This window comes from Sinohyriopsis cumingii, chromosome 16 (genome assembly GCF_028554795.1).
Source record: "Sinohyriopsis cumingii isolate HCF-2022 chromosome 16, ASM2855479v2, whole genome shotgun sequence".
Classification (NCBI taxonomy): Eukaryota; Metazoa; Mollusca; class Bivalvia; order Unionida; family Unionidae; genus Sinohyriopsis; species Sinohyriopsis cumingii.
The window spans coordinates 62844944-62872676 of NC_142976.1; the positions used below are offsets into that span (position 1 = coordinate 62844944).

At 34.2% G+C, this 27733-nt stretch overlaps 1 protein-coding gene across 50 annotated transcripts in view; it reads left to right on the forward strand.

The window, feature by feature from the left end:
• Nucleotides 1-27527, forward strand: part of LOC149780568 (uncharacterized) — a 57673-nt gene extending 30146 nt beyond the window's left edge. For 9 of the 50 annotated variants that reach the window (XM_089937631.1, XM_089937669.1, XM_089937636.1 and 6 more), the window contains 19 exons: nucleotides 2438-2509; nucleotides 3777-3848; nucleotides 5212-5250; nucleotides 5941-6051; nucleotides 7226-7252; nucleotides 8045-8071; nucleotides 8864-8890; nucleotides 9664-9690; nucleotides 10484-10510; nucleotides 11302-11328; nucleotides 12120-12146; nucleotides 12941-12967; nucleotides 13713-13739; nucleotides 18830-18952; nucleotides 19588-19611; nucleotides 20298-20411; nucleotides 23099-23233; nucleotides 24725-24836; nucleotides 27348-27527. In XM_089937631.1, the coding sequence (XP_089793757.1) occupies nucleotides 2438-2509; nucleotides 3777-3848; nucleotides 5212-5250; nucleotides 5941-6051; nucleotides 7226-7252; nucleotides 8045-8071; nucleotides 8864-8890; nucleotides 9664-9690; nucleotides 10484-10510; nucleotides 11302-11328; nucleotides 12120-12146; nucleotides 12941-12967; nucleotides 13713-13739; nucleotides 18830-18952; nucleotides 19588-19611; nucleotides 20298-20411; nucleotides 23099-23233; nucleotides 24725-24836; nucleotides 27348-27474 (1172 nt within the window). In that variant the 3' untranslated portion in view covers nucleotides 27475-27527. The remainder of the gene's footprint in view (nucleotides 1-2437; nucleotides 2510-3776; nucleotides 3849-5211; nucleotides 5251-5940; nucleotides 6052-7225; nucleotides 7253-8044; nucleotides 8072-8863; nucleotides 8891-9663; nucleotides 9691-10483; nucleotides 10511-11301; nucleotides 11329-12119; nucleotides 12147-12940; nucleotides 12968-13712; nucleotides 13740-18829; nucleotides 18953-19587; nucleotides 19612-20297; nucleotides 20412-23098; nucleotides 23234-24724; nucleotides 24837-27347) is intronic. The other 41 variants (XM_089937634.1, XM_089937638.1, XM_089937639.1 and 38 more) reach the window with 41 other exon arrangements.
• Nucleotides 27528-27733: the final 206 nt, after the last annotated feature.

A 27733-nucleotide genomic window follows, 5' to 3' on the forward strand; every position in this document is an offset into this window, starting at 1 on the left:
TGTGTTCCAATAACCTGGGAGGAATTCATGATTGGGAAGAAGGCTTTGCGAAATATTTCAAAAGGCTACGAAATAATAGTCGATGCTTTCAGTTTGAGACAATTTTGATTTCAATATTATACGTGTATCATTTTGCAAGAGAGAGTTTTCAATTAGTTTCAAGGTCTTTACCAGCTTAGCTCATCTAGTTGTCCGGTAAGTGCTTTACCTTTAAATGATTAAATCGCTTTACCTTTAAATGTTTAAAATGATTTACCTTTAAATGATTAAATTTCTTTACCTTTAAATGAATAAATTGTTACCTTTAAATGATTGAAGTGCTTTACCTTTGAATAATTAAATCGCTTTACCTTTAAATGTTTAAAATGATTTTTTACCTTTAAATGATTAAATTGCTTTACCTTTAAATATTAAATTGTTACCTGTAAATAATTAAATTGCTTGGCTTTACATGATTAAGGTGCTTTACCTTTAAATGAATAAATTGTTACCTTTAAATGATTAAAGTGCTTTACCTTTAAATAATTAAATTGCTTGACTTTACATGATTAAGGTGCTTTACCTTTAAATGATTAAAATGATTTACCTTTAATTTATTAAAGTGCTTGGCTTTTAAATGATTAAAATGATTTGCCTTGAAATGATTAAAATGCTTTACCTTTAAATGATTGCGGTGCTTTACCTTTACATGATTAAAGTGCTTTACATTTAAATGATTATGTTCCCCTATTTTATAACCAATCCAAAACTGTTTGTTGAAGAATCTTGAAAAGACTAACAGGACGAACTGAAAAGCATAGAAAATAATGAATAAAATAATTATCGAGGTTTATAAAGACAACTCTTTAAACCTTGCGATATGAAATTTTGTATGCTTTGCTACATTCGCATTTGATGGGAGTGAATTAGTTGCTGATGCGGTCTAGCAATATTTATAAGTGCTTCTCCTTGCCATTATGCAACTGAAGACTGCTGAGATGACACAATCTGTAATATATATATATATATATATATATATATATATATATATATATATATATATATATATATATATATATATATATATAACAAAAGAGGAACTTAAATATTAGTTATTTTTTTAGTAACGATTGGATTGTGAAGGATAGACAACCGATTCTAAGAGATGAAATACAGCGACATTTACGTTAGAGGCTTTGGCTTTGAGTCGATGGATATAACACTAAATATAACTCTTCCTTATCATGTTACTTGCTAGAGTCTTTGATTGAATAATTGGATATAAATTGTGACTAAAGTTGATATTTTAAAATTGATTTCTTTTTACGTGTTCTTTAAGTTGACTTTTCTGGTCAAAAAAGATCAAATAGATCAACCATTTCAACGTCCAACATAACTGAACAAATCTGTGCGCTACTAATACAGTCTCCAGAAACGTGTATAGCAGAATGTAAAACTAGTCATAATCTGTTCGAAGTTTGTACCTTTACATTTATATACACGAACAATTATGTAAAAGAACAAAATTTATGGTATCAGAGCGTGTCACATGAAATGCATTTAAAAATGAACAAAATGACAATTTCTGAATTTTTGTTTCCAATTCTCATTTATTATCAATAGTTTGGAAATACGAACAGAAAAGGCAATTCTTTATTGCATAATTGTTTCTTCATGTGGTTTGTTTGCTCATTTTCGCTTTTTTCTTTCGGCACCGACATCTCTTCAGAGTTTGATTATGATTGTGAAAATCTAATGTATGTAAATACTTGTATATCCTAAGCAGGAGGATTGTATTTAAAAAATATAAAATTATTATCTTGTGCAACGGATGTGATAGCAAAAACAAATTACCAGAGAAATATAGAGGCATTCGCTTCCGTTGTTTTACAGATTATTCTTAAATTACACCCAAGTATAAATATAGCATGAATTCCCAACCATTCTAAGATAGATAAAAAATAAAATGGGCATGGACATCATATTTAACCCTCTGTAAGTCTTTACTGCCATGCATAACGATATTAATTTGAAGGTCTAGAGTCACAATGTGCAAGAGGCAACCTCCTGTCTATAAAAGAAAAAAAAAGAGTCGGATGGTTGTGAAGAAAGTGAACACTGACAATTTTCAACCCATTCTTTTTTACTACAAAATGTCACTTTCTGTCGATCAAAATGTGGTATATTTTCTTCTTTTTATGTATGAATATATTAATTAATGTTTGCTGTTTCTATTCTGATTTCTTACTCTGAAAGTCAAAGGTGTTTTTCTATGATAAATAAATAATCTTTTAAGTGTTATCATGTGAAATATGTTGGTTTCGTATCGTCTCCTTTGTTAATTTTATATTTTATATTCTTATACAAACAGATACGTACATTGTAACAAAATACGACTATCAACAATTATTATATGAATGTTTTCGCATTTAATACGTATGTTCGTCCTTCACGCTAGGCACAGTAACTGGAACCGGAACAGGGTTCTTAGTTCCACAACCTGGTACCGGTACCGGAACGGGCACTGGAGGTATATGCCTTAGAAGAGTATCAATGTTAAAAATTTGGGTGCCTGGTATTCGGCCTTTGAGCTTGCTGATAATGTTCTCTATATTATTATGAAAGGTGTTTAGCTTAAACCTTCCTCCTGTAGCAATCCAATGTTTCATTTTGGACACTGGTTGGATAAATCAAATGAACTGTGTAGATTAGAAAATTCACATATCTTGATTGCGATATTAATACGGAGGAAACTAGAACGTACATCAGCAAAGAACAGGTAACCAACTATGATAAAGGATGTCAATTTGTAATCCAGAATAAACATTTTTAATTCTTCTAACGTTATTCTAAATGTTAGGTAATATGCGATTTTTGTGCTGGCTGCCTTTGTGAGCATTTTTGAGTTTAACGCTCCTTCCATTTCTATAACATTCACATTACAATCTTTTAGCTGCGCATCTTCTGAGATGCGATGCAGTTAAAACAAACAATTGACTTGAGCTTGACTGCTTTTTATAAATCGGTGTTTCGTTTTGGAAACACAATTGCTTCGATAAATGACGTAAACGGTGCCATAAAGAAACAAGCATTTAACTTTTGCCACCGACATCTCTTCAGAGTTTGATTATGACTGTGAAAATCTAATGTGTATAAATACGTATGTACCTTGAACAAGATGATTGATTTAAAAACGGTAACGGATATGATGGGAAAACAAATTACCAGAGATATATAGAGATAGATGTTTTACAGATTATTCTTCCAAGTATAAATATGGCATGAATCTCCTTCTAAGATATACACAGAATGGACATGGACATTATATGTAACCATTTGTAAGTCTTTACTGCTATGCTGAACGACGTTACTTTGAATGCTTATAATTACAGTGTGGAAGAGGCAACCGCCTGTCTATAAAAGAAGAAAGAGTCGGATGGTTGTGAAGAAAGTGAACACTGACAATTTTCAAACCATTCTGCCTTACTACAAAATGTCACTTTCTGTCCCTCAAAAAGGGGTACATATTGTATTTTTAATGCATGGAAGATTAATTAATGTTTGCTATTTCTATTCTGATTTCTGACTCTGAAGGTCAAAGGTGTTTTTCTGTGTTACGTCAACAAGTATTTACGAGTTATCAAATGAAATATGTTGGTTTCGTATCGTCTCTATTGTTAATTGTATATTTTATATTCTTATACAAACAGATAAGTACATTGTAACAAAATGCGACTATCAAAAAGTATTATATGAATGTTTTCGTATTTAATACGTAATTTCGCCCTTTACGTCAGGCACAATCACCGGAACCGGAACAGGGTTCTTAGTTCCACAACCTGGTACCGGTACTGGAACGGGCACTGGAGGTATATGCCTTAGAAGCGTATCATTATTGAAAAGTTTGGTGCCTGGTAGCCGTCGTTTGAGCTTGCTTCTAATGTGCTTTATATTATTGTGATAGGTATTTAACTTAAGATTTCCTACTGTAGTAATCCAATGCTTCATTTTGGACACTGGTTGGATAAATCAAAGGAACTGTGTAGATGATAAAATTCACATATCTTCATTGCGATATTAATTAGGAGGAAACTAGAACGTATAACACCGATGGACAGGAAACCAAGTATGATAAAGAGTGTCAATTTGTAATCCAGAATAAACAGTTTCCAATAATCCATTGGATGGTTTGGAACCCACACCCTTATGATTATGAGTCCGGCAGGTTAACAACTTAGCCACAACATCTTCTGCCTCCATTAGTTGCTTCTTTTAAGATGTAGGAAGGTGCATTGGTTATTCATCTCTGAGCCCCTAGAGGAGAGCGGTGGAGGAATATTAATAACTCGATAAATTCTTCTTGTCAAGAAGTGATCACAAATGAATACTGAAATGAAAAGAAGCAAGAAATATGCCTGAGGAAATTAACTACACAAAATATGGTGACGTTAATAATGATTTTTCATGAGGTGCACATTCAATACACAATTATACATCATTAGAAAATATAGTTTATTTACATGATTGGGAGATTGTACAGTACCAATCGGAAAGATAACACAATGTGTAGATGCAAAGTATTGATATTTTAGTATTCAGATGATAGCATTTCCATCTACAGATGCTATATATTATATTTTATGCTCGTATATTATACAAGTAAGAATTATGCATACGGCCAGGCATGAATATTACATTAGAACATAAAACGAAAACAAAATAAAAAATGTATTTGTACAGTCTTAAGTGGCACTGTGTTTTTTCCCCGTTTAACAATGCAGAACCCACGCTTATATGTGTTTCTCTTCTACATCACGTGTTTGTTATCCTACATTATGTTAGGACAGAGAAAAGCATTTTGATTTTTTTGCACTTTTCTTGTATTGCTTTTAAGATGTCACGTCAGCAAACATCGTCTGCTATTTTGCATCGGATTTTAGTACAGATCTCAAGTAATCTATGTTAGTTTAATGCATCTCTGATCTTACAGAGAGCTCTTAATTGAACCAAACATTGTACGCTTTCTAGAGACTACGCAAAATGCATCTTTATAATGCTTTAGCTGTACCAACTGGGTGAAAATATAATCAACCCCACGTTCCATACTTCTGAGAGATTCTATTATTTCCGAAAAAATCGGCCATGAACACACGCTTCACACGCTTCTTTGACATTCACTCTTATGCTCCTAACGGACTGTCTGCAACCTAAAGTTTATTATTGTTGTTTCAGGAACCAGCGGTGGACAACTTATACCTCAGATCTCTTCGGGTAAGGGTACCTTTGCAATTTAGCCTCGCCTCCAAAGGCGGGAGATCATAGAAGGTTAAAGTAATGTCCGTCTTAATTACACAATACTGTATTATGAAAGCAGTGTGATCCTTAATGCTCCTACATTTGTGATAGATAATTCAATCTTTTTGTAGCTCTGCATGCAGTGAGTTTTACAGCAATATATTCTTATAAAAATTCTAAATGTAAATTATTCAGCGCAAAAAAGAAATATTATTCGAAGCATTATGAAGTCATTTAAAATAAACTATCAGAATAAATGGCAATATCTTTAGTGAATACATTCTCTTTTGTTTTCGTTCTACGTCTTGAAAAATGAGTTCTCTCCCTTTACCAATCATCATAAATACTAAATAAGATCATCAGAAATGCTGGATAAGATTCTTGGCCAACAAAGTGATCGTAAGGAATTTGTACTCATTGCTAATAATCAAGAAATTCTGACTTACCTGTCATTGAAAAAAAAATATAAATCTTGAAGATAAAATATCAAATGATTTATATATTCCATTTAGACCATAACTGTTGGTATTGTTTTATAATGATCTTCCATTACAATTTAGTCATTATTAGTCATGCAGAAAGATATTTCTTATGCAAAAAAAATTGTTGCTCTCGAAGTACTTTTAAAGCTTTTAGTGTGTGCTACCGTTGTCTTGTCATAAACAGGAGGCTGCTCTGATAAGATCAGCAACTGCCAGGCCTATGGCACAAGCGCTTGTTCAGGCACATACGAACGGTGGGCCCACGACAACTGCCAGTTATATTGCAACTTTTGCGGTAAATCTCTCTCTCTCTCTCTCTCTCTCTCTCTCTCCGCAAAGTTGTAGCCGACGAAAATTAAATAAATTTGACAATCAAAAGAAAATAATATCTTAACACTTCAAGAACACAGAAAAGGTCATTATTGACACTGATTCAATGAATTGACTGTTATCATTGTCTTCAAATTCCTGATGTCTAATGTTTGTATTCAGTGTAATAACGTAAGTAATATATAACAATTATTCACAAATACATATTTTTGTCCATAGAAAAGTTGCGATCGTTCACCGTTTTGCGCATCCAATTTGGTTCACATGGATCACAGATTGGAGAATGATTAGATGACAAAGAGAACTTTGTCGAGTCTTATTTTTGATTTGTTTAGCCATGCATTTGGTAAGCTGAATCAACACTGTCACATTATCAAAACATTCTATTAATTAAAAGAAGTCATATGCATTGACAGTAATTTGGAACAGCGAATAGAGCAATAAGAATTTATTTGAGAAATGGTGAGATATTAAACACGAACTATTTCTTTCATATACACGCTACTCATTTCTGCTATATATTAAGGTAAAGCAGCTGAAAGGCCCATGCGTAACGGGTAAATCGAACACCTTCGGGACTGGGTAGATTTAATATAAACGAAGCTTCCATTTAGTTAGTAATGATTGGGTTATACCATGTCCTGTCATACTGCGCACGCATTACACATTGCTTTTTCTTTTCACTGTTTGAAAAAATATTATCACCTGACTATCTTCAAGACTCAACGGAATACATTTGCTACGAATGTTCATTAGCAAATAGCGAAGAGAAGCGAAAGAGAGATTACTTTCTCGCAACGCAATTAGCTTGAAATCAGGCTGTAAGGGTTGGCTCGAAAGATATTAGAATCTAAGCCAAAGTCCCTTTTATGAATGTTTACAGTGTAGGCCAAACTTATGCCAGTTTTGGCTTTTATAATTTTAACTTGTAATCTCTCTGGTCTTAAAGAGAACCAATCCTTTGAAATTTAAAATTTCCAGTAATTTAGTTTAGGTTATAAGAACATGTACTGCTAAGTAAACCTTATTTTTTAACACGTATGGCTTTGTGCTCCTCCCTTGCTTTAAATCGCATTTAGACTGATCGGAGATATTTTCTTTCCACGTTACGCTAATAAGTGGTGCACATTTTATTTCAGGCACATCTGGAGGAACCTTTGGCACAGGTATTGAGACATATTTGCTAGGACATACACAGTAGCATATTAAAATATCTTTATACAATTTATTTCATTCCGCGTTATTTTTTAAATAAATATGGTAGCGACGTTTTTACAAGAACGATTCGTACACTTTACGTATTTATACGAATAATGTCTGGCTTGTTAGTATCTACGGAAATTGTGTGAAAATTTACCACAAGGTTTAAATATCTTAACTCATAAAGACTATTTGGAATACAGAATGTGCGTTGAATAGATGTATATTGCATATCAAATATAGAAAAAGAACTTTGTGAACGGTAAGTTGCAATTTACTTGGACTGTGATTCATTTTTGGGCAAGTTTCTTAAAAGTTAGGAAAACTTTTTTTCATAAACGAAACTGATTTCTATATGTTCGTTTCCACTGTGTATCAAAGGAACGTGGCTAGACATGATTTATGCCACGAATGTGATATATTTTGCTTGGGTACCTTTGGTTCCTGCTTAAATTATACTTTCCAAATGGCGATTATAGTGAGTTTACAAGATCAAAAATATGGCGATGAATGTAAACTACTCGTCTAATTCATGTAAACTAGTTTGGTAACTCGGGCGGTGGGGTGTGTGTGTGGTGGTATAGATGTCAAAGTAAAGAGTAATCTGAATGGTCTTGATCACCGGCTGTGACTGTACTGCTAAGTAAACCTTATTATTAAACACGTATGGACTCCTACCATGCTTTAAATCGCATTTAGACTGATCGGAGATATTTCTTTCCATGTTACGCTAATTAGTGGTGCACATTTTATTTCAGGCACATCTGGAGGAACATTTGGCACAGGTATTAAACCATTGTAGCTAGGAAAGACACTGTGGCATGTAAAAATATCTTTATACAATTTATTTTATTTCGCGTTATTTTTTAAATAAATATGGTAGCGACGTTTTTACAAGAACGATTCGTACACTTTACGTATTTATACGAATAATGTCTGGCTTGTTAGTATCTACGGAAATTGTGTGAAAATTTTCCACAAGGTTTGAATATCTTAACTCATAAAGACTATTTGGAATACAAATGTGCGTAGAATATGTATATATTACATATCAAATATGAAAAAAGAACTTTGTGAACGATAAGTTGCGATTTACTTGGACTGTGATTCATTTTTTAGGCAATTTTCTTGAAAATTAGGAAAACTTTTTATTCATAAACGAAACTGATTTGTCTATATACGTTTCCACTGTGTATCAAAGGAACGTGGCTAAACATGATTTATGCCACAAATGTGATACTTCTTGCTTGAGTACCTTTGCTTCTTGCTTAAATTATGCTTTCCAATGGCGACTATAGTGAATTTACAGGATCAAAAATATGGCGATGAATGTAAACTACTCGTCTAATCCATGTAAACTAGTTTGGTAACTCGGGCGGTGGTGTGTGTGTGTGGTGGTATGGATGTCAAAGTAAAAAGTAATCTGAATGGTCTTGATCACCGGCAGTGACTGTACTGCTAAGAAAACCTTATCATTAAACATGTATGGACTCCTACCGTGCTTTAAACCGCATTTATACTGATCGGAGATATTTCTTTCCATGTTACGCTAATTAGTGGTGCACATTTTATTTCAGGCACATCTGGCGGAACGACTGGCACAGGTACTGAAACATTGTTGATAGGAAATACACAGTAGAATGTAAAAATATCTTTATACAATTTATTTTATTTCGCGTTATTTTTTAAATAAATATGGTAGCGACTCTTTTACAAGAACGATTCGTACATAATGTCTGGCTTGCTAGTATCTACGGAAATTGTGTGAAAATTTACCACAAGGTTTAAATATCTTACCTCATAAAGATTATTTGGAATACAGTTGTGCGTAGAATAGATATATATTACATATCAAATATGGAAAAAGAACTTTGTGAACGGTAAGTTGTAATGTACTTGAACTGTGATTCATTTTTGGGCAAGTTTCTTAAAAGTTAGGAAAACTTTTTTTCATAAACGAAACTGATTTCCATATGTTCGTTTCCACTGTGTATCAAAGGAACGTGGCTAGACATGATTTATGCCACGAATGTGATATTTTTTGCTTGGGTACCTTTGGTTCCTGCTTAAATTATACTTTCCAAATGGCGATTATAGTGAGTTTACAAGATCAAAAATATGGCGATGAATGTAAACTACTCGTCTAATTCATGTAAACTAGTTTGGTAACTCGGGCGGTGGTGTGTGTGTGTGGTGGTATGGATGTCAAAGTAAAGAGTAACCTGAATGGTCTTGATCACCGGCTGTGACTGTACTGCTAAGAAAACCTTATCATTAAACATGTATGGACTCCTACCATGCTTTCAATCGCATTTAGACTGATCGGAGATATTTTCTTTCCATCCTACGCTAATTAGTGGTGCACATTTTATTTCAGGCACATCTGGAGGAACCTTTGGCACAGGTATTAAACTATTGTAGCTAGGAAAGACACTGTGGCATGTAAAAATATCTTTATACAATTTATTTTATTTCGCGTTATTTTTTAAATAAATATGGTAGCGACGTTTTTACAAGAATGATTGGTACACTTTACGTATTTATACGAATAATGTCTGGCTTGTTAGTATCTACGGAAATTGTGTGAAAATTTACCACATGGTTTGAATATCTTAACTCATAAAGACTATTTGGAATACAAATGTGCGTGGAATAGATATATATTACATATCAAATATGGAAAAAGAACTTTGTGAACGGTAAGTTGCAATTTACTTGGTCTGTGATTAATTTTTTTAGGCAATTTTCTTAAAAATTAGGAAAACCTTTTATTCACAAACGAAACTGATTTCTCTATATACGTTTCCACTGTGTATCAAAGGAACGTGGCTAAACATGATTTATGCCACGAATGTGATATTTCTTGCTTGAGTACCTTTGCTTCTTGCTTAAATTATGCTTTCCAATGGCGACTATAGTGAATTTACAAGATCAAAAATATGGCGATGAATGTAAACTACTCGTCTAATTCATGTAAACTAGTTTGGTAACTCGGGCGGTGGGGTGTGTGTGTGGTGTTATGGATGTCAAAGTAAAAAGTAACCGGAATGGTCTTGATCACCGGCTGTGACTGTACTGCTAAGAAAACCTTATCATTAAACATGTATGGACTCCTACCATGCTTTAAATCGCATTTAGACTGATCGGAGATATTTCTTTCCATGTTACGCTAATTAGTGGTGCACATTTTATTTCAGGCACATCTGGCGGAACGACTGGCACAGGTACTGAAACATTGTTGATAGGAAATACACAGTAGAATGTAAAAATATCTTTATACAATTTATTTTATTTCGCGTTAATTTTTAAATAAATATGGTAGCGTCGTTTTTACAAGAATGATTCGTACACTTTATGTATTTATACGAATAATGTCTGGCTTGTTAGTATCTACGGAAATTGTGTGAAAATTTACCACAAGGTTTAAATATCTTACCTCATAAAGATTATTTGGAATACAAATTTGCGTAGAATAGATATATATTACATATCAAATATGGAAAAAGAACTTTGTGAACGGTAAGTTGTAATTTACTTGGACTGTGATTCATTTTTGGGCAAGTTTCTTAAAAGTTAGGAAAACTTTTTTTTATAAACGAAACTGATTTCTATATGTTCGTTTCCACTGTGTATCAAAGGAACGTGGCTAGACATGATTTATGCCACGAATGTGATATTTTTTGCTTGGGTACCTTTGGTTCCTGCTTAAATTATACTTTCCAAATGGCGATTATCGTGAGTTTACAAGATCAAAAATATGGCGATGAATGTAAACTACTCGTCTAATTCATGTAAACTAGTTTGGTAACTCGGGCGGTGGGGTGTGTGTGTGGTGGTATGGATGTCAAAGTAAAAAGTAATCTGAATGGTCTTGATCACAGGCTGTGACTGTACTCCTAAGAAAACCTTATTATTAAACATGTATGGACTCCTACCATGCTTTAAATCGCATTTAGACTGATCGGAGATATTTCTTTCCATGTTACGCTAATTAGTGGTGCACATTTTATTTCAGGCACATCTGGAGGAACCTTTGGCACAGGTATTAAACTATTGTAGCTAGGAAAGACACTGTGGGATGTAAAAATATCTTTATACAATTTATTTTATTTCGCGCTATTTTTTAAATAAATATGGTAGCGACGTTTTTACAAGAACGATTCGTACACTTTACGTATTTATACGAATAATGTCTGGCTTGCTAGTATCTACTGAAATTGTGTGAAAATTTACCACAAGGTTTAAATATCTTAACTCATAAAGACTATTTGGAATACAAATGTGCGTATAATAGATATATATTACATATCAAATATGGAAAAAGAACTTTGTGAACGGTAAGTTGTAATGTACTTGGACTGTGATTCATTTTTGGGCAAGTTTCTTAAAAGTTAGGAAAACATTTTTTCATAAACGAAACTGATTTCCATATGTTCGTTTCCACTGTGTATCAAAGGAACGTGGCTAAACATGATTTATGCCACGAATATGATATTTCTTGCTTAGGTACCTTTACTTCCTGCTTAAATTATACTTTTCAAATGGCGACTATAGTGAATTTACAGGATCAAAAATATGGCGATGAATGTAAACTACTCGTCTAATTCATGTAAACTAGTTTGGTAACTCGGGCGGTGGGGTGTGTGTGTGGTGGTATGGATGTCAAAGTAAAAAGTAATCTGAATGGTCTTGATCACAGGCTGTGACTGTACTCCTAAGAAAACCTTATTATTAAACATGTATGGACTCCTACCATGCTTTAAATCGCATTTAGACTGATCGGAGATATTTCTTTCCATGTTACGCTAATTAGTGGTGCACATTTTATTTCAGGCACATCTGGAGGAACCTTTGGCACAGGTATTAAACTATTGTAGCTAGGAAAGACACTGTGGCATGTAAAAATATCTTTATACAATTTATTTTATTTCGCGTTATTTTTTAAATAAATATGGTAGCGACGTTTTTACAAGAATGATTGGTACACTTTACGTATTTATACGAATAATGTCTGGCTTGCTAGTATCTACTGAAATTGTGTGAAAATTTACCACAAGGTTTAAATATCTTAACTCATAAAGACTATTTGGAATATAAATGTGCGTTGAATAGATATATATTACATATCAAATATGGAAATAGAACTTTGTGAACGGTAAGTTGCAATTTACTTGGACTGTGATTAATTTGTTAGGCAATTTTCTTAAAAATTAGGAAAACCTTTTATTCATAAACGAAACTGATTTCTTTATATACGTTTCCACTGTGTATCAAAGGAACGTGGCTAAACATGATTTATGCCACGAATGTGATACTTCTTGCTTGAGTACCTTTGCTTCTTGCTTAAATTATGCTTTCCAATGGCGACTATAGTGAGTTTACAAGATCAAAAATATGGCGATGAATGTAAACTACTCGTTTAATTCATGTAAACTAGTTTGGTAACTCGGGCGGTGGGGTGTGTGTGTGTGGTGGTATGGATGTCAAAGTAAAGAGTAACCTGAATGTTGTTGATCACCGGCAGTGACTGTACTGCTAAGAAAACCTTATTATTAAACATGTATGGACTCCTACCATGCTTTAAATCGCATTTAGACTGATCGGAGATATTTCTTTCCATGTTACGCTAATTAGTGGTGCACATTTTATTTCAGGCACATCTGGCGGAACGACTGGCACAGGTACTGAAACATTGTTGATAGGAAATACACAGTAGAATGTAAAAATATCTTTATACAATTTATTTTATTTCGCGTTATTTTTTAAATAAATATGGTAACGACGTTTTTACAAGAATGATTCGTACGCTTTACGTATTTATACGAATAATGTCTGGCTTGTTAGTATCTACGGAAATTGTGTGAAAATTTACCACAAGGTTTATATATCTTAACTCATAAAGACTATGTGGAATACAAATGTGCGTATAATAGATATATATTACATATCAAATATGGAAAAAGAACTTTGTGAACGGTAAGTTGTAATGTACTTGGACTGTGATTCATTTTTGGGCAAGTTTCTTAAAAGTTAGGAAAACTTTTTTTCATAAACGAAACTGATTTCCATATGTTCGTTTCCACTGTGTATCAAAGGAACGTGGCTAAACATGATTAAATTATGCTTTCCAATGGCGATTATAGTGAGTTTACAAGATCAAAAATATGGCGATGAATGTAAACTACTCGTCTAATTCATGTAAACTAGTTTGGTAACTCGGGCGGTGGGGTGTGTGTGTGTGTGGTGGTATGGATGTCAAAGTAAAGAGTAACCTGAATGGTCTTGATCACCGGCTGTGACTGTACTGCTAAGAAAACCTTATCATTAAACATGTATGGACTCCTACCGTGCTTTAAATCGCATTTAGACTGATCGGAGATATTTCTTTCCATGTTACGCTAATTAGTGGTGCACATTTTATTTCAGGCACATCTGGCGGAACGACTGGCACAGGTACTGAAACATTGTTGATAGGAAATACACAGTAGAATTTAAAAATATCTTTATACAATTTATTTTATTTCGCGTTATTTTTTAAATAAATATGGTAGCGACGCTTTTACAAGAACGATTCGTACACTTTACGTATTTATACGAATAATGTCTGGCTTGCTAGTATCTACGGAAATTGTGTGAAAATTTACCACAAGGTTTATATATCTTACCTCATAAAGACTATTTGGAATACAGAATGTGCGTAGAATATATATATATTACATATCAAATATGGAAAAAGAACTTTGTGAACGGTAAGTTGCAATATACTTGGACTGTGATTCATTTTTTGGGTAATTTTCTTAAAAATGATTTCTCTATATACGTTTCCACTGTGTATCAAAAGAACGTGGCTAAACATGATTTATAGCACGAATGTGATACTTCTTGCTTGGTACCTTTGCTGCCTGCTTAAAATGTACTTTTCAGTGGCGGCTATATCAAAAATATGGCGATGAATGTAAACTACTCGTCTAAACCATGTACACTGCTTGGATAACTCGGGCGGTGGGGTGTGTGTGTGGTGGTATGGAGAGTCAAAGTAAAGGGTGATCTGAACGGTCTTCCGGCTGTGACTGTTAGAACGTTTGCATGATAACGCGTTGAGCCTCGAACCAGCTCACTGGACCAAAATGAAGTAAAAAAACCAAAAAGTATAAACACTGTGTATCGATATCGTGAAAGTACTGTAATGTGGTGAATTATATTATATGGCCATAATCTCATATTATATTATATTCACACCACAGAGGATGCTTGTGATTTGTCTACTCTATTTATTGATAGAGAAGGGCATTTAATGCTTTGAGTGCATAGCGAAACGTATATAGAAACAGTGTCTGCTTTGAATCCGTTGTGATAAAGTATACCTCATGTTTTCGTTGCATTCCTGTCTTAATTATCTTAAGTTTTTATATGAGTCTTCTTTTTATAACCTGCCGACATACATTCATGTCTTGTCAGTTGAATATCTTCGTTTATTCCTAGAATAAATGATCAGCATTAGCAGCATTAGAATATTTGAATAAAATGCTGAAGGTCGTGAAAAGTAAATAACCCATTCGAGAAATCTGCTTTATAAAGCTATCACGACTTTAGTATGCATTATTTCTCTGAATCTAACTCTTGGAATTGTTTGATGCTATCAATACTGAATCTGCAGGTGCTTGTTGTTTTATATGCTTTCTATGTTGTATACTGTGATTTGCTTTGCTATATTTCTTTAAATGTCAATAATTAATTGCTTTACTTGTATAAGTGACATACTGCGCTGATAAATCGGAAGTTAAGTGTGATTCATATGCATCATCTGTCTGTCAAGAATATCGGGCTTGGGCGAAGGAAAATTGTTCCCGATTCTGTGTGCTTTGCGATAAGCTTAATTCTTAAAGCTTGAGACATATATTGGTCGTTTGTCTATAGATCTGCGTACATTTACCGGTAGATTTACAAGGACAGATAAAATGTCCACGTCGTTTACAGTGTAGATAAAAGTTCTTGTTGGTAATTCCGCAAATCAGATCAGTCAAGTATACGAGGAGTAACCAAAATATGCTGCAGCACTTATGTTATTATGTGCAGCATATACAATCCAATTCCTTGATGGTTATAAAATTATTAAATTTGTTGTCTTTACATTCCAATGGTTGGATGGTTACAAGACAAGCTACACCGGTATCTTTGCATTCTGGATTGTATAAAAATGTCGCTTTGATGTCTTTAAAATCCAATGACTGGATGGTTTCAAAATGCGACATTGATGTCTTGGCAATCCAATGGCTGGATTGCTACATAAGAGCTGCATTGACGTTTTTGCAATCCAATGGCTGGATGGTTACAAAACTGGTACATTGATGTCTTCATCTCTTCCAAAGTTGGGACAATACTGCTAAGAAGAATGTTTGATACTCCTTCACTCATGCAGTATATACATACGTAAACAGATACAAATGCCTACAAAGGACACCAGTTTTAAAATCTTTGAAAAATAATTACAAATGTCTACTTGGAATTAAATAAAATGCTTTTATCAAGGGTGATAATATACTGTATATACTACAATTACAAATATTTCGGATATATTTATCCACAGCGTATTGGTTTACATAATTTTGACGAGTACAAGAATTCATAGGTTTGTAGATGTTACGAAATTGTAAACTCTTAAGACGTGATTTAGGTACAAATACAATGAACAATTCATTCATATGCTTCAAGACAATGCAGGGACATTCTCATGCCCAGACAACGCAGGCACATTCTCATTCTCAGGTAATGCATGCACATTCCCACGCTCAGTAAATGCAGGTACATTCTCATCCTCAGACAATGTAGGCACATTCTCATCCTCTGACAATGTAGGCACATTTTCATCGCCAGATAATGAAGGCACGTTCTCATCCTCAGACAAGTTAGGCACATTCTCATCCTCAGACAAGTTAGGCACATTCTCATCCTCAGACAAGTTAGGCACATTCTCATCCTCAGACAATGTAGGCACATTCTCATCCTCAGTTAATGCAGGCACATTCTCATCCTCAGTTAATGCAGGCACATTCTCATCCTCAGACAATGTAGGCACATTCTCATCCTCAGTTAATGCAGGCACATTCTCATCCTCAGATAATGCAGGCACATTCTCATCCTCAGAGAATGTAGGCACATTCTCATCCTAAGCTGATTGATGCATTTTCAAGTATATGACAAGAGGCCTGATGTTTAAAACTTCAACTGCGTTCACGAAGAACCCTATTGGAATCGCAGAAAAAATCGAAAGAGTTCAAAGGCACGGGAGAGAAATACAAAAGTCATTCAAATTTTTGCCAACGCTCTATGTAAAATCAACGAGCTTTCACAATAATGTAACTCTTTTAATCGTAGGAAACTGGTACACTATATGGACTTAGCTTCTGCATTATCAGACTGAAATGATAATCTGACTGAAATGTCAGTCTGGCATGAAAAGAATGTGGTGAAATTTCCTGGAGATTGGTATATCCCGAAGACTGGTTCCTGATATATACTCTGGCACTCAAACTTTCCCTCGTGTAAGTGTTAACTGGGTGTATACCTGTGGAAAGTAGATGACATTAAAATGGAGGCCAAACAGAATGGGAGTTTTGTCATCTCGCAATATGTCAAGACAGTAAAGGTTTTATAACTTATACCCTGATAAAAGGGGGATATATAGTGTTCTGTTCATTCAGCTCCACTTTATTTCAGTATATTCCAAAGATGCAGTTACTGCAACTTTCATGTAAACAAGTAGTAAACAAAGTGAGCCTAGCAGAATTTAGCTTTTTTTTCTCAAGCAGAAACATTTTTAAGGTGTTAAGTGCCTATAAGCTTTATCACTTTTGTGTTGATGACAACATATCAGCTAGTGACAGTTTTGCGCTGGTAAACAAACTAAATTAATGACAAATAATCACAAGTGATTTAAGTAAATATTGGCTTTAGATGCTAGATTTAAATTTTTTTAAAGTGAAATCTTTGTTTCTCGGTCCTTTTTTGCTATGGGGAGTTTATTCCTTTACTTTTTTGAGAGACTGAACTCTGAAGACAAATCTTGATAGATATCCAACCCCGGAAGACAGTGGATTCCTTATAGGCGTGCTTTATTTACAAACGACTTGAATATTTCATTCTAGGTTTAGGGATATTTTCCAGGCATGACGTAGCAAAGAAAGTACAATATAGACCGACCTACTGTGGTTACTGTATATAAAGGAGGTGATGTCCTTAATACAGGCTAATGGTTTGACTACTATAGCCTCTTACCAATCAGATTTTAGGAAATTTGGAGGAGCTGACTCATAATTAAATGGACAATATGTAACAGTCTGACAGAACTTTTAGTGAGCTTTATGTTTTCGGATCGATCGATTGATATATATATATATATATATATATATATATATATATATATATATATATATATATATATATATATATATATGAAATAATATCATTATGTTTATATATTTATAATAATAAATTAAAAGCTTTAATTCCTGTAGAAACAGTCATATACATACACAACGGTTTATGTATTTTATTTGTTTGCCCTGTCTATGTTTTGTATTTGCCTTTGAAAAAGACTCATTAAGAATCAAAAGAACTCAGGCTAGTCGGATACTAGTTTTGCGCTGTTAGTTGTCGGTTTATTGCATTTATCTTAATCAATCTCTGACACACGTGATCCTTTGCTGGATCCAGTGCATTCGAAGGACTGTTATTTGCCATATGAGTTGTATTCTTTCTTTCGATAATATATATATATATATATATATATATATATATATATATATATATATATAATATAACAAATCTGAATGATATATACATAATAAAAAAGCTCTTAAAGTGCTTAAGAGACATCGTGTTACCCACGTGTTGATCATTTCTTGGTTCATTAGATGCGACCGAAAATGCAGCTGTTTACATTTCCTGTGCAGTGAAAGTCCGAACCTTTGCTTGTTGAAAATAGCTGGTTTCTTTTAGTGATTTCCCGGCGTAAAACTTAAAATTGTCTTGAACACTTTTGAAACGTGCGTTATCACAACCTCTGTACTAAATTTGACATAGTCACCGCGAAGTCGTGCATGTACCTTCAACGTGTTAGAGATATGCTCATTAGGTCAAATTACTGTATTTACCATACTATTTTTCACCGTAAGAAACCATGACGAATTTGCACCCGTTTGTATCACTTTTATTAAAGGCGGATATTCATTAGTGATAACCGAAATCATTATCATCATCGTCATTGCCATTATCATCATCATCATTAAACAGGCAACGGGTGAATGCTAGAAAGGACTACTAAGTGCAAAACAGTTCAATGGGTCGTATATATGTATCTTAAAAAAGTGTAGTTGCATTGTTCACGACAAAAGAAACCCTTTGTGATTGATATTCTAACCACTGAACATAATAACAGAACATTAGATATTTTACAGTGCGTGATACAGTCTATAGTCTTCTCACATATTGTTACAAACTGAATGCAGCTCTCTCGAAGTATGAATACAGCATTTATCTTTCAGGCGGCTGCATGGACAGATCTTCAAATTGTGCACAGTTGGACCAGATGCAGCATATCTGCAGTGACTCCGGTGCCCGTATCTACGCACAAAATAATTGCCCTCGTACATGCAATCTCTGCTCAAGTAAGAGTTTAGATTTAGCTTTTGGTTTTACCTAAGCTTTAAAATGTGTTGAAAGAAGAGATTATATCTTGATACAAAAAAAAAGCTGCGACACAGTGCAAGGGTATTGCCGATGTACATGTTCTGCCTATTGGGTAAAGTATGCATAATTTCCAAAAATGTTATAACTTTGCTTCAAGATATTGTGTACAGTATTCTGGCAAATAAAATCCGTTTAACCTAGTGGGGTATTTTTGTGAGGTATTTTATTATATATCGCGACAGTATCTGCACAAAGAGTCAGGCAAGACATAGGGCAGACTTGAAATGACTGAAGCATGAATCTAAACGCGATTAATGAACAATATTCTGACAAAATGTCTGCACGAGAATTTTGCAGCTGCTGATAGAACATTGCAGTTTGCCTCGTACTTAATCTTTAAATTTAATGTTAGCATTTTAGTTGAATGCAGTCAATTGTTTCAACAAAAATATTTAATATCCACCCAGTGTAACAGTTTTGAACTATATTTTCGACATTTAAATAGCGGTAAATACGTTTATCTGATTTTCTCGCTTCAAATGGCACAAGTTTGAATTTTTTCTTCTATATTTGTGTGGTACCAATTTTAATAAATCTGCCTATTCTACTGCAGGTTCTACAGGCGGCCAAGTGGCAGGTAAGTCTCATGAATGGATGAATTGCGCATGTGCAGACACATCAACATTACAATTGCAGTTTATTAATAGTTATGAATTCACATTACTATTGGCAATGAAGTGTAACAATTTGGTACATATTTTACTGCAGAAAAAATACGTTCATGGCATAGGGAGTTAACAATTGCACTATTTGTATATGATGAAGAAAGTTTTTGAAAGCAATGATAATACGAATCCAAAAATGACTCAACGTCCAAAACGCAGAATGTTTCAGATCCGTTTACACGCTGTGGGTCATAGTATGACCTAGTTTTCGACCAAGATTTTATCGTATGACTTCTGAAAAGGTCTTAAAAGTACATTTAATCAGTGAAGATTGCGGAGATAACATGCCGTCGTGCCAAGGACAGCGTGTTGCAATGGTGGGCAGCCTGGTTTCTGAATCGAGAATGCAATAATATAGGCTAATTATGATTTCGCATGGTGCCTCTGAGGAAGGCTCTTAAATCTGATTACTCTGTTAGAATGAGTATCAGTTTCAGTTATGTTAATATCATAGCCATCACTGCTTTATATTTGGTGCTTGCTATGTCACATCTCTTCAGTGATGAAATATTTTATAAAAACACAGCATGTGGTGCCGTCAATATATAACATAAAGCATTGCTCATCATACATTTTCTTATATCAATTGATCTTTCAGGCAGTTGTGCTGACAAAATCACGAACTGTGCGGCCTATGGATCATCCGTATGTACTGATGCAACCTACTCCGGCTGGGCGACTGACAACTGTGCCAAATCATGCAACAAATGCTGTAAGTATTCGTTATGCCAATTCTTATCGAGTTTTACCTCCACCACAGTGTTAAAAAAATCATCTGAAAGAAGGGATATAGAACTATACTCAAATTGCTGTCCTTGCACAGGAGCGACACATAACAGATATGAAGAAATTAGACGTACAGGGCAGATATTCTCTTCATTGTTTCGATGTACGAGATTTAGGTTTACATAGAAACTACACAGAGTTCTAATGAGAACAGGTATGTTTTGATACACCGTGCAATGCCACTGGATTTATTCAACATTCTTTTTTATACTGCAATCGGCATCATCTTATTTAAAATAAAATGAACACGGACATCATCTGGGTCTTTGATGTATTGCTCTAAGTTTATTTTTATCACAATATTCTACTGGAATAAAAGCTTGAAATTTTTTATTATTAATTATTATTAATTATTTTAAAAATTTCAATCTTTTATTCCTGCAGAAATTGCAATGTAAAGTTTTGTAATCTCAACGGTTTTTCTGTGGGTTGTTTTGCTTGTCTTGTCTCTGCTTTGTATTTGCCTCTGGAAAAGACTCATTTAGAGTTGAAAGCACTGAGGCTAGTTAGATGCTAGTTTTTCACTGTTCGTTGTCAATTTAGTGCACATACATACATACATACATACATACATACATACATACAGGAAAGAAGATGTAATCTATATATTTGCTACCAGGCCTACCGGCCAATACCATGGATGCATTCTTGACTAGAGAATTACGTCTACAATGTCCGACAGGGTGATTGTTACACTATAAACGGTTCTGTTAAATTATCAATAGGCTTTAATCTTCAAGATATTTTGGAATATTTCTTAACGACCTTTAGATAAACCAGTGACCGAAATAGTGTTAACTTTGCGACGAAACACTCATCCAAGACGCAAACTTTGCCTAACGTTTTCATTGCGTACATCTAAACTGACAAGGCAGACATCTTACGGAGTCGCATAGGCATCCATTGGTCAACAGAACACGGAGATTTGCTGAAGCTTTAGGATTAACATCTGCGTGAAAAGCGAATAGAAGGTCGACATTGTAAAGTTTGACAGGGTTTATGCCAATGGTTTATTCTAACAAGAAATAGTAGAATAGTATGAGCACTAGAAAACACGAATCATGTATAAGCTACGACAATTCGTTTTACAACAGTTGAGAATTCTCGGAAGACACATTGTATATTAGCGATTACAGCTCAAGCAGCGAGCACATAATGTAATACAAAAATATCCAAACAATTATTAAGGTGACAAACTTTTCTAATTAATACCAAAGTAAGGTTCTGTTGACCACCTAACGATAAATTATCATAATTCAACATCAACATAATGTGGTAAAATAGCTTTTAGGAGCATTCAGATTTCTCAAAAACATTATGCATTTGCCTAAATTGACGTCATGAGGTCTTATTATATTTGTGGTATATGTAAAATAATATAATAAAGGTTTATTAAAATAAACAATTCAATAGTCATGTGATATAATTGATATTCCACGCACAGACGAAAAATTCGTACGTGTCCTTATGCAAAACAACTGTAGGACATTACGAGGGATTGCTGTTGTCCCCTTAGATTAATCCACTTTAAGGAAAACCGCCAAGGCATTGATTGCGGCTTAACAGCATATCAGCACCTGAAAGGTTATATCTTGCAGAGGATTTCATCGGAAATTCAATAACATGATATTTACACTAAATTGAAGAAAAAATGATTTTTTTTCCTCCAAGCCCATGTTAGAGAGAAGCGAGAAATCGCATCCACTTCTACGACAACCACAATTGCTGCGGCAAAAATGATAACGTTGTCGTTAGCAATTTGTTAAGGTTTGGTTAAAATTATTTATTTTGTTATATTTCATTTAATCCCTTTATAGATTCTCATTCTATTTTATGTATACCATTATGTAGATGAGACAATTAATTATACGACCTGCTTCCATGCCCTTTACCTTGCGATTAACGTGACAGTCATATAACTATTATATTAAGGCTTTGAAATTTTTTAATTTTTTCTTTTCATGGGGTAATGTGTGATCAAAGCCTCATTGAATTTGGCATCAATCATAAAAATATGACAATTCATTCTACGACGTGCTCACACTTGCCCCGTTGTAAGACCATTCATTCTACGACGTGCTCACACTTGCCCCGTTGTAAGACAATTCTTTCTACGAAATTTGTCACTTGCCCCGTTGTCAACTCAGACATTGGTTTAACAATTAAGAATATTAGCAAGAAAATTATGCACATATTGGGAGCAGAAAAATGGAGACATTTTGTCTTCTAAAGATTCTTTACTATGATGCTCTGTAAATCTCCGGTAAGGTCCATAGGAGAATGGTGTCTTTCATAACGGCAAACCACGAGGACCGAGAAGGTCTGGTCTGGGCGGGATTTGAACATGCACTTTTCTGATCGCAAGTCTGACACGCTAACCACTGAACCACCAAGGCTCCACACGTGACTTAAAATAGTTACGCTATTTCTTTTAAGATTTAGCTGTATCATGTTATTTCATTTTCATTGAGAAACTTCATTAGAAATTCCATATTTGTTCCTGTAATTATGTTGGGGTGACTATTTACAAAGTTCAATTAAAAAATTGAAAATGTGTCTACATTAAATGAAATTTTATGTGGAAACTTTAATACGTCGTTTGCTCTTTGACAGCCGGAATGACAGGTGGAACCGGAGGCGGAGGAACAGTGATGGGTGGAGGTGGTAGTAACACGATAGGTGGAACCAGTATCCCAGTGATAGGTGGAAGTGGTACTGGGTCAGGCGGAATGACTGGACACTCATCCGGTAGGATCAATTTTTACACGACATATTTGTTCTTCTAACATTGTGGGCATGGCATTTTTATATTCTCGTGTTGAAATGATCGTCTGGTTCGACAATCATTGTTACTTGTTTTGAAAATATATAACGTTTCTCACGTTTTGAAACTTTTTTATTTTTTATATTTTTGTTTATGTGGCTATTTAAAACGTGTGCGCGCTGTTGGTCTCTATGATATTCTTCAAAAGCTATACAACATCTCCTGATTGTTTTAACTGTTTTCATAAAATTAAATTATGGTAAAGAATGGTGATTTGGTCACCTCACTATGTCAAACGCGCGTGAGCTTTTTGCTCCAACAGACCATACATTTGAAAACGGGTGACTATCAGATCTCAGTTCCAGGTAATTGGTTATTTTCAATGTGATAAGAAACCCTTGGGATAGCGAAAGTCGAGGCAACTGAATGTCGGGTACAGTGGGTGTAATGGAGGGAAAAAATAGGTCACATGGCCAGTTGTCTCAGATTCATTTTTGTTAAAAGTACTTCCAGAGTCAGTTTCGAACATTTAAAAATAAGATAATAAAAGGAAATGATGCATTAATAATTTTAGTGAGACTATTTAATTTTATTAGGCAGCTTAAGAAATACAAGGACATATATATTAGTGTATTAGGTTCTGCCCTCACCTTCAACTTAATTTTCACAAGTAGGCGATATATAAATGTTAAATGTGATTCGATGGTAGGATTCGAACCATCACCCTGTCAATTGCGAGTCCAACACCCTAACCGGTGATTCATCATGACTCCCCACCTCCTCGATCCGCCCTTAAACAAAAATTTTAAAATAATAATATTCAATCTCCAATCCAATAAAGGACACACAATCATGACATCACCTTGAGCATTAAATCTCTGACAATTATCAACCTCTTTCCCTAATAGATTTTGTGGCTCGCTATACCTGCAGGCACCAAATGTGTGATTGTGCTTTTCTTCGAAAAAATAGTAAATACACAAATAAATATGTAAACGAGTTACTTTTCCAAATGAGAACAACTAATATTTTTAAAAATATTTTTTTATTTTATGCTTTTTTTCGTAAGCGAGAGAGCATAGTCTGGGGAAGGAACTACGCATCATATTGAATATATATATATATATATATATATATATATATATATATATATATATATATATATATATATATATATATATATATATATATATATCAAAGATATATAATGTAATCACGTGAGGCACTACTATTAATATATGCACTTTACTCGGTTTAAACAGACAGGTAAGATTGAGAACAGCATGTGCGATTCCGAGTCTATCGGAAATCAATCTTGTTTGATGAAAGTCTTGGCTCCAGATTAACACTAACTTATGTCGTGTACTTACATGGTCAACTTAAGATTTGAGTGGGCATGACAGTATGTTATTCCTGTCATTTAAATGTTTGCCTGGTTAATTCTTCTGTTATGTTTGACATCTTTTTCCCTTCAGGATGTGTATACAAGACTCAGGTGCACCAGCAAGGCGAGAGCTGGAATGATGGCTGCGACTTTAAATGCACGTGTACCGATGGTACATCAGGTCAATACACGTGTACTGCAATGTAAGGATATTTACAATATTTGGAGTTTGTTATGCTCAGTTTCTATTTTGAAAATCCTATCAGATCATCGGTGAAGACTTGGGACCGATTGCCTGTTACAGGGTTCAGACAGTTTTGGTTTATACGGGACTCAGACTCTTTCGCTAATACGGGGTCAGTCTAAGTTCAGTTTGTGTTTTCAGACTGTTTCGTGACTACGGGTCTTGTTTGACATGCTTAAAAGCAGCTTACTTAACTGCAGAATACTGCTGAAGCTATTGGCGGATGGTTTTAAATCCCGGTTTATTTATTTAAAAGACAGTATGGATTAGTGAAGACTGCTGTGACAGTATGAATAATGTATCACTGTACTGGATCTGATTTGACTTTGTTGTTGTTGTGGGGTTTAACGCCATTTTTCAGCACACGATAGGCTATACAGATCTGCTTTGACGATATATATATATATATATATATATATATATATATATATATATATATATATATATGATTTAGTAAATTAAATGCTGAACTGTCTAGTTCTTAATGTATGCACCGGTACGCAACAAAAAAGATGCAAGTCGCGCACTGATCGTCCTGGAAGTAACACAAAAAACTGGATTTGAGCACATTCACTAGAGTGAGAATAATCAGCAATTTTAATAAAGTGTGCAGTCAAAAATGTGAAAGTTTCAAATCTCTACACAGTATGAATGATTTTGTTGAATACGGATTAGTCTGTTTGCTAAATAAGGTTTTGTGTTGGGTAGTTCTGTTGATGACTTTCAACATTTCAATCATTTTGCTATCGTATTTTGTTGTACTCTAGAGCATGCAAAAAAATGAAACTAGGTCAAGTTGTGCTACCGCTACTACTCTTGTTATTCATGGTGATAATCATTATGACCGTGGGGGTGATATGTATTAAGACTCTTATTGTTATTATTATTATTATTATTAGCAGCAGTAGTAGTAGTAGTAATAGTATTGATGACGATGAAAAGAATGACAATTCAATGTAGAAGAAAACTAAGCAATAGTTGCACTAGTAGTAATAGGTATTCATAGTAGTTGCAGATGTAACATCTGCCATTAATTATGTCCTCTTCATTGAAATTATACGATTAATTTTGTAAGCCGGACACTTCGATTCTCCCAACTTTACTTGAACAAGATTGGAACAGCAAAACGGTGATTATACTGAAAATAATCACTCATTCCAGTTATTCCAATCCATTCATCTCATCAGCAATTCACCGAATAACATATGTAAAATCCACAGCAAAATATAAGATGTTATCTTGCCATGTTATTTTGTACACTACAAATTTAATTAAATAATCTTAAGCAGGTTACTTAAATATTGATTAACTTTGGCTGAGAATAATTAATTCATTGTAAAGAATGCAAGTTTCTAGAAGGACTGAATTTTGCCATTGGCATATCAAATAGCAATGCAATGCAAACCTAAAGCATGATGGTTACAAACTGAATTTGTTCTTTCTTATGAACAAGCATATTTTACCAATTTCGTTCTTAATCAGTGCCAATATATATGTCATAAATGGACAATGTATGTTGCTGTCAACAAACCCAAACTAAACAGGTGATAAACTATTAACACTGCAAGCACTGTCATTTCTCAAACATTATTTGTAGTTGTTGCCTTCGTATATTATGGATTACTCCACCTTAATTGGTGATTAGAATCTGCCACTTAAATAAAGATACACTCAGTATCAGTACCACAGTAATTAAGCCTGCAATCATCGTGCGAGTTTTAAAAATGTGTTAAAGGCATTTGAAATCAAATGTTACCAAGATGTATTGTCAATGATTGTGCTTAAGTTGATCCAGTAAAAGTGAAGTCGTACATGTACCTTGCAAGATTGAGAGATGTCCTTAAGACCAAATTACTATATTTGCTATCATAGGTTTAATTCGAAGAGATCATGACAAATTCATTCTATTTGTTTCACTTTCATGATAGGCGGCCAACGATTAACGATAACTGCAATTAAAGAAATGATGAAATACAAAATCGATACCACACAACGTTTATTAAACAAGGACACTCTTCTCAAACCCCAACTAATTAAAATATTGCGAAGTAGGTATGACGTAGGACCTGACCCAGATATACATTGCATTCATACCATTACGCAAGGTTCCTGTCACAGAAGTGGTCTATTTACGCTTCTTCCAATCATATTTCATATGATGAACTAGTCAAAGTTTAGTAGTACATCAATAGCAATTATAAAATATATAAAAGACAGGTACATTACATTTGAAGTAATCCCCGCTCTACTGTTAAAATTTATTATTTCGATCAAATGCATGAGCGTAAAGCTCATTATAATAAGTGCACATTGAAAAACGATGACTCTATCACGTGTACTTCACCGAGGAGGTTCATTTGCTCTCCAAATAGGAAGGGCGTGTACTTATTATGACATGTAGACATATTACGTCGTGTACGGCATTAACCTACTATTGTTTCTATTACATTTTCTGATTGGTGTTTTACAGGTGTGTAACTTGGCAACTCCCGCCATCATGTACACTCAATCCACCAGCCCCAGGAAAATGCTGCACAACTCCCAACTGTCCCGCTGGCTTTAACATCCAGTACCCACCAGGATACCAGTCAAACTAAGTTGGTTTTGCTGCAATTGTTAGAAAATAAATTAAATTTGTACTTCAAAATACCGTATTTCTTCTGGGGTTTTTTTTGATGGATGTTCAATTATCAATGGTGTTACCGAAAGGGAAGCAATTTCCCAACTGAAAAGGTAAAGCAATGTCACAAACCCTTATTCACAAGATAGTAATGCAACACAAAACTCAAACCTTGAGAGACTGTGGTGTTAAATCAAACTGTATAGTGTAAACCCCATCGGTAGTGTAATTATGAA